Source organism: Tarenaya hassleriana, unplaced genomic scaffold (assembly GCF_000463585.1).
Source record: "Tarenaya hassleriana unplaced genomic scaffold, ASM46358v1 Cleome3, whole genome shotgun sequence".
Lineage (NCBI taxonomy): Eukaryota > Viridiplantae > Streptophyta > Magnoliopsida > Brassicales > Cleomaceae > Tarenaya > Tarenaya hassleriana.
In genome coordinates this window covers 2,271,966-2,279,405 of record NW_010966177.1, presented here as the reverse complement: position 1 = coordinate 2,279,405, position 7,440 = coordinate 2,271,966, and the positions used below count along the sequence as shown (strand labels likewise).

The window sequence follows — 7,440 nt, the reverse complement described above, 5'->3', positions numbered from 1 at the left end:
AAAGGGGGGGGGGGGAGTCATTGATTATATGTTTGGGCGCGTAGATTAACCACCACCGGCAAAGCACCCACAAAAAAGGCGACCACGCATAAAGAAAGATCAAAACTTCCCATCACTTCCAAAAAGAAAACTCCTTGAGAAAAAAAAGATTAAATTTAAAAAGTAGACGAAATTTTCAGAGCTAAGCGAGAGATCGAAGCGACTCAGTTGTGCTGCGGAGGCGAAACCACGATCTGGGTTTTTGTAATCTTTCTCTTCTCCGTCTCACCTTTGTGGTTTTTTTCCGACACTCCCATTTGATTGGAGCTCGCACATTCGGAAGGGTTTCCTCCGACGGTGGTTGTGTCTCCGTCGGTGACGAGGTTAGGGTATAATGGAGCGGTACGGTCGCGCCGGAGAAGAAGGGTCGCGGTCGGATCCATCGCCGGAATGGTCCGCTCCAGGAGGTGAAACCGGCGTCGAAGGTGACGTAACGGTTCCGGCATTCTTCGTGCTCTGTCTGGTTAATGCTGATTTCTCGGTTTGATTAACGATTAGCCTTGTGAGATTAAGGTGTCCTTTTGTGGGTTTTTTCTTGTTTCCCTTCATTGCGTGTGTAGCTTCGATGTGGCGTCTAGGGTTGCGAAGCGGAGGAGAATCGTACCCGGAACGACCCGACGAGCCCGATTGTATCTATTACTTGCGAACTGGCGCCTGCGGGTACGGGTCGAGGTGTCGGTTCAATCACCCTCGAGACCGTGGAGCGGTGATCCCATTTGTAATCTCCCTTCGTTCTGCTCTTGAAATCACTTTCAGTTTCTGGGTTTTGATCTGTTCAATCAGTGACTGGCTCTGATGATTGATCAATCATCAGTCTCTTTCCCCCATTCCTGTATCCTCGTTTGATAGGTCTTTTACGCCTAATCGGACAGTAAATTCGAGGAAAGTTAAGATATTTGGTTCTAGGGCATTGTTTCCTTTTTCCGTTTTCTCCAAAATTCTAGGTCTTGATCTGTTTGATGCTTTCATTTGATCGTTTTGGTGTTTCTACTGCAACTTATGTGGTGATTTCAGGTCATGGGAGCTTCTAGAAGAGATGCAGGAGAGTCTATTGGACAACCTGTGTGTCAGGTACTAATCTTGATCATGTCAGTTGAGAGGCTTGACTGGTAATGACTTTGGATTCTGCAATGCACTTCGTTTTCGTTTCCACTGAAACAATAAACCCATCTGTGTTCTGTTCTGTCTATGAGATTGTATTCTGTTGCTGTTTTGTTTCCCCGCCTTCCTAAAAAATCCGCAAATGTATGCTTCTCTGCAGCACTTTATGAAGACTGGAACGTGCAAGTACGGTGCTTCTTGCAAGTATCATCATCCTAGACAGGGAAGCAGTTCGGGTAGTACCCCTGTGATGCTTAATTATATGGGATATCCATTACGCCTGGTTAGTAGTTTGATCACTCTTTTTGGGACTGGTTTATTGATCTTTCTTCTCCTTGATGTTGTGTGAATTCTTTAAATTTCTATTAACTGATAACAGGGGGAAAAAGAATGTTCCTACTACATGAGAACGGGTCAGTGTAAATTTGGCGCAACGTGTAGATTCCACCATCCCGTCCCGCCTGGTGTACAGTTGCCCTCCCCACCACCGCCACCCGTTATGCAGGTTTCCCCCATGGCTGCTCAGGCTATCTATCCAACAGTTCAGTCTCCATCTGTTCCTTCGTCCCAGCAATACGAGGTTGTTATGCCACGGCCTCCCTTTTTACCGGGTTCATATGTTCAAAGCCCTTACGGAACCATGGTTCTTCCTCCTGGTATGGTTCCATACTCAGGTTGGAACCCATATGCGGTATGTGTCATGCAAACCCTTTTTCGGTCTGTACTCTCTCAATCTTATCTGCATTCCCCTTTTTTTTTCTCGCGCTGAAGTCTTCTCCCTCCTATCCATTGTTGCCACTGCTGTAGGCTTCTGTAAGTGCCATACCCTCCACAGGCACTCAGCCATCTGTTGGATCGGGCTCCATTTACGGGCTTGCTCCGTTATCTCCTTCAGCTCCTGCATATACAGGACCATATCAGTCAGGGCCTTCCTCTGTGAGCCCTTCAAGTACCCAGAAGGAACAATTGTTTCCTCAGCGTCCCGGCCAACCTGAGTGCCAGTACTTTATGAGGACGGGAAACTGTAAATTCGGATCCTCGTGCAGATACCATCATCCTCTGGATGCGGTTCCTCCAATAACAAGTGTTATCCTCGGCCCTACCGGCCTTCCCCTCCGTCCTGTAAGTTTTTCTTTTTCACATTTTCTCACTATCCACCAATGTCTACCTATGACACATGTTTAGTTTGGCTTGAGAAACTTCAAAGAAGGCTCTGTTTCTGCTTGATCTGCATAAAATCAGCTTTGGCCATGAAAAGCAAAAAACTTTGGGTAAAATGACTTGCATTGATCAGTTTGGTACGAGAAGTTTCATACGATACTCTGTTTTCTCTCCCCCTCGGCTTAAAATCGGCATTACATGATGAAAAAGTCAGAGACTTTATGGTAGATTTTTCGTGATCATCTATAAAGTTTTGATTTTTTTTTCTCATCTGCACATGATAGATCTTCTTCTGCATCAACCTTTTGGTAGCTTGAAAACGAAAAACTATATCTTGCAGGGGACACCACTATGCACTCACTTTGCCCAGCACGGCACCTGCAGGTTCGGACCTGCCTGCAGGTTTGATCACTCCATGGGCTCGCTCAGTTACAGCCCTTCTGCTTCTTCACTGACCGACATGCCCGTGGCCCCCTACCCGGTGGGCTCCTCGCTCGGGACGTTAGCCCCATCGTCCTCCTCGTCAGACCTGCGGCCAGAGCTCATCTCTAGCTCCAGCAGAGAAATTGTGTCCCCAAAGACCACAACAAGTGGGTCCGAGACGGCTCCTGCCACTGTCTCATCCCCGACAAGTGGTCCGAGCCATCCAGAGCCTCCTGCTCAGACCGCTGGTGTCGACGGTAGCAGTAGCTTAGAAGCTCGGACTTCAAGCTAAGTGGCAAAAGTTCAAAGGCAAAAATCTCTGTTCCTCTGATATATATATATATATATATATCCCCATCCTTTTCCCCTTTTTTTTCCATCAAAACATCAGGAACATTTAAAAAATATTTTTTGAGCCGACACACGACGGAATCGGAGACCAAAAGCACCGGTCGATGTGTTCACTGCTTCGGACATATCTCCTTTTAGGTCTCCCTACCATGTCCATATAGTCAGTCTCCTTATACGGCCATCTCTCTCTCTCTCTCTATCTCTCTCTCTCTCTTCTCTTCTTCTTCATCATCTTCTCCTTTTTTTGGGTAAACGATTAAATAATAAATGGCCCTGTTTACAAATTCCTAGAAATCCCCAGTTATTATTCTTTCCAGAGATTAATTGAATCTGGGAACCATGTTAAGCCTCTCAGCAACAAGAAGAAGAAGAAGAAGATGATGACTGCAGTTTATCGGGTAAAGATGCTGGAGAGACATGCTGCTGAGAAAGACAGAAAGTAGATTCGATCATCGAACCATATGAGAATGTTACTCTTCTGTAATAATTTCATCTTCTCCCTGAAAGAAAAACAAAAAACAATATCATTTTGCGTTGCGGTTGGTTTCGAATGGTACATTCAGGACACTGATCTCGGGGATCTGTTAGATCATTATGGAAGAAGATATGTATTTGCATCGCAAAGATTCTATCTTAACGGGGAAGCCTTCAGTTCTGTTGGTGTGTCTTATCATCGTGGGAGATCATGGGTCCAACCCTTCAGAATATGAGGTCTGGTTTATCTGTTTTACGTGATTTGTAGATTATTGCGTGAGAGCGGTGGATTTACTCCGCACCTGTCGTGGTGGTTAAAAATTCTACATGAACTATGCATCTGTTTGTTAACTCTGTTGGCACTGTACGTAGTTTCCATACGGTCCTCTTAGATTTGACGGCTACCGTATGAAAAGAAAATACTTTGCGCAGTTGGTTGCGTATGAAATAACGCATTAACAGAGATGCCCATAATCCTTGAAAAACCGACGAGTTCCCTTCCTGCTCTCACCATTCAAGTGGATCGTGTCCGGACATCGTCCCCCATGATAAAGTACGTACGTGTCCGTACACTACATCCTAAGATCCTACTAAGTACTAATGTGTGCTCTTTCATTCATGTTTGCGACTGTTCATATCGAATGTACACACGCATACATTATTTATATGTGTATATATTATATATAGGTACGTAATTAATATGTGTGATTGTATCTTTATTGATTTGATAACAATGTATATTTGATACTCCCCCGTTTCTAAAAGAGTGTCGTTTTAGATTTTATCACATATATGTTCCTATGAAATCACACTCTCATTAATTTTTATTAAAGTTAATTTTTTTAATCAAGGGTAGAGTTGTAAATTTTCTTACAAAATCACCTAAAAATCTAAATTAAGAACAAAACATACTATATGTATAATGATATCTAATAATAAAAGGAGGGAGTAAAACGTTTGGAAAAGGGAGTGATGAATTTCAGTGAAGAAACCTTCGAATAAAACAAAATGGTTGGCGATCGATGTCGGAGCCTTCTCTTCTGTAGAGAAAAGTGAAGGCAAAGGAAGGGGACATGAAACAGTGATGCGCATCACACATGGCATTTAGACCAAAAACATCATCATGGCTTCTCCCCAATACTTAATCATTATACATATATATATATATATACATATATATATCCCAATAATAAGATTATCTAAGTCTCCAATATTTAAATGTCCATATAAATATTAGTGGGTGTCCCAATAATTGGTGACAAACTCGTTCTTAAAGTTTTGTGTTCGATTTTACTGGTGGGAATGGATGTAATTAATTTCTAGACCAAAATGGTTCATATATAAAAGGTCGTCTCTGACCTATGATGGATGTAGTTGGGACGAAGGGACGGGAACCAGGTTATATAAAAAATAAAAAATAAAAATATTAGTGGGTGTTTGTGCATGATAGAAAGTACGGTTGAGCGTTTCGGTTCGGTTCTTCGGAACCGAACCGTTAAGACGGTATTTTTTCCGATCCGAAACCGCTGTTATTTCCCGAACGGTACCATTTTGAGAGACTGAATTTTTCTGGAACCAGACCGAACCGAACCGAACTTTAAAAATCCCGAAAAACCGAATATTTTTAAAGGGAATCTATCATTTTTTTAATAAAACCCGGAACCGAACCGATACCGAAACCGAACCGAACCGAATATAATAAAAAATCCGATTGGTACCTATTTTTGTAAAACCTAAAGAACCGAACCGATTCATTCCGTCCCGAACCCGAACCGTTTCCCGAAACGCCCACCCTACTACAAAGAGTAGTAATGGACAAAAGTGCCTTTCTAATTTTCCGATACAACTCTTTCAACTAACCACAGAAGTAACACTTAAGAATCTACAAAATCTCATATTCCCTCAAGTACGAAAAATCAACCAAAAAAAAAGGACCTCATGATACATAAAATATTTAACAGCAACAATGACAGGCAGTACATATATGTATATGTATATGTATATATATAGAGAAAGAGTGCGTGTCAGAAGAGTGAGTAGAAGCCTGTGTCTGCAACTGCAAGTACATCTCCAAAAGAAGGAAACTGTAGTGAAGCAGCATTCACAGAAGAAGGAGAAGACGACCAAGAACAAAAATCTTGAGACATTACTGAGTAGTCATCAGCACCATTGATTTGGTTATGAACCTCCTCCATTGATGACATCAGAGCAGTATTGTAATTGCTGATCATGGCCGAGAGATCACAGGAACCAAACTGATCATTATTATTATCATCGTCCCATTGGCTCATCAGTGCTTTGCTTTCGTCGAAGCAACGAAACCCTTCGTTCGATTCGGAGGCTTTGGTCTCGTCGGTGTCTTGTGGCGGGTTCAGACAGTGTCCAGGAACAATGCAGTCCAAATAACCAGAGTTCGAGCTACGTTCTTGGCCGGATAACGAGAAAAAGAGGTTGTTTTCGTCGTCTAGAGATGAAGATAGTGATCCGTTCGAAGAGTTCTGTGGACTCTGAGACGCGTGGACGGCGTTTGACTGAACCGGCGTTTTGGCAAACGCGGCAGTAGGGGATGCGGTTTGGTGAAAGCTGTGTTTTGGCTCACGGTAATATTGTTTGTGGTGATGATGATCAATGACGAACTGGGAAGGAGCGTTTGGCAAAAGGGATTGGAAATCATTTCTGTGAGGGGAGACGACGAGAGAATGGAGATTAGGGTTTGTGAGGATGATGTGAATGTCGGCGGGAGTGTAACCGAAGTTGGTTCTTGCCTGAGTGCCTCTCATGGAGAGAGCGGCTCTGTCGTAGGCGAGAGCGGCTTCGTGAGCGGTGTCGAACGTTCCGAGCCAGTGACGCTCTTTCGTGGTTGGGTCTCTGATTTCGGCCGCGTACCGGCCCCACGGCCGCCTTCTGACGCCGAGTAACCGCCCCGGATCCGCCTGCTTCGATCTCCGGCCACGTCTCTCTCCGGTGGAAGGTTTTGCGGCATTTCTGTCGTTGTTGATCTTGCTGGTTGTGTCCTGGTGGATCAGAGCAAAACCCAGTTGAGTTTGGCATGTGTCGAAGGTTGCCAAGGGTTTATCTAGGGTTTGGGAGCTTGTCATGATCTTGTTTTTGGGAGGTTTTTTTTTAGGGTTTTGGAAGATGTTTTGAGATTACAAAGTGGTGTGGTATGATGAATAGGTTGCTCTTTGTGTAGATGATGGTTTCTTTGGAAGTGAAAGTGAATGTTATATATAGAAAGGCACGAGAGAGAGAGAGAGAGAGAGAGAGAGAGAGAGAGAGAGAGAGTAGGTTAGCTTTTGATTCAACAGTTTTCATTAGAATTATATCTTTTTGCTCCTTTTGGTTCTATATTTGTTGCTTTTTTAAAAAGAATATCGTGAATATCAAGTTGGACGTGTGTATGTATGTATGTATGTATGTATGTATGTATGTATGTATGTATGTACGTACGTACGTACGTACGTACGCACGCATAATACATGGATGGTTACTCAAAAGGCCTAAGAAAGGGTTCAGAAGAAGCATTAGAACCACTGCAAATATGGAATGGCTCACTCTCTCCAATCTTTATCTTAGCGTAACTAGGGGGAAAGGAACATTTTTTTTTTGCCGGTAAAACTCCAGCATTCTCTAAACCACGATTCGATATCCGAAACCCTAATTTTTCATAGTGAAGTTATTTTGGCATACCAAATTTTTTGCAATATTATATGATTTTTTTTAATTCGACAATATATATTCTTAAGTTTTGTTACCATTATCCAAGATTGGTTGGCTCAACTGTTTACAAAAAAAAGAGAAAAACTCTTTTTCAATCCAAATTCGAGTTTTCAATTGGAGAACCACATTCATATAAATGTAGTGGGATCAAAGTTCCGATCAATTTTTATA

At 42.8% G+C, this 7,440-nt stretch overlaps 2 protein-coding genes across 3 annotated transcripts; one reads left to right on the top strand and one right to left on the bottom strand.

Annotated features, from left to right (window-relative positions):
- Positions 1-56: 56 nt before the first annotated feature.
- LOC104818850 (zinc finger CCCH domain-containing protein 58-like) lies at positions 57-3,730 on the top strand. 2 transcript variants are annotated; one of them, XM_010548625.1, is made up of 7 exons: positions 57-464; positions 600-745; positions 1,054-1,110; positions 1,301-1,423; positions 1,520-1,831; positions 1,948-2,262; positions 2,642-3,730. In XM_010548625.1, exons 1-7 carry the CDS (start codon positions 374-376, stop codon positions 3,014-3,016), a joined length of 1,419 nt encoding a protein of 472 aa, XP_010546927.1. In that variant the 5' UTR covers positions 57-373; the 3' UTR covers positions 3,017-3,730. The 2 variants fall into 2 exon arrangements, with proteins under 2 accessions (XP_010546927.1, XP_010546925.1); XM_010548623.1 differs by having other exon boundaries at positions 600-757.
- Positions 3,731-5,573: 1,843 nt separating this feature from the next.
- On the bottom strand, positions 5,574-6,677 carry LOC104820111 (ethylene-responsive transcription factor ERF086). Its single transcript, XM_010550484.1, has one exon. The coding sequence runs from the start codon at positions 6,645-6,647 to the stop codon at positions 5,574-5,576; it is 1,074 nt and encodes a 357-aa protein (XP_010548786.1). The 5' UTR covers positions 6,648-6,677.
- Between the last annotated feature and the right edge of the window lie 763 nt (positions 6,678-7,440).

Bases quoted from the DNA above. Each gene is read 5' to 3' on its own strand.
- LOC104820111 (XM_010550484.1), bottom strand. From the start codon at position 6,647: ATGACAAGCTCCCAAACCCTAGATAAACCCTTGGCAACCTTCGACACA.
- LOC104818850 (XM_010548623.1), top strand. From the start codon at position 374: ATGGAGCGGTACGGTCGCGCCGGAGAAGAAGGGTCGCGGTCGGATCCA. The intron at 1,111-1,300 runs GTACTAATCTTG...GCTTCTCTGCAG, and splicing joins TTGGACAACCTGTGTGTCAG to CACTTTATGAAGACTGGAAC. The intron at 2,263-2,641 runs GTAAGTTTTTCT...TATATCTTGCAG, and splicing joins CCGGCCTTCCCCTCCGTCCT to GGGACACCACTATGCACTCA.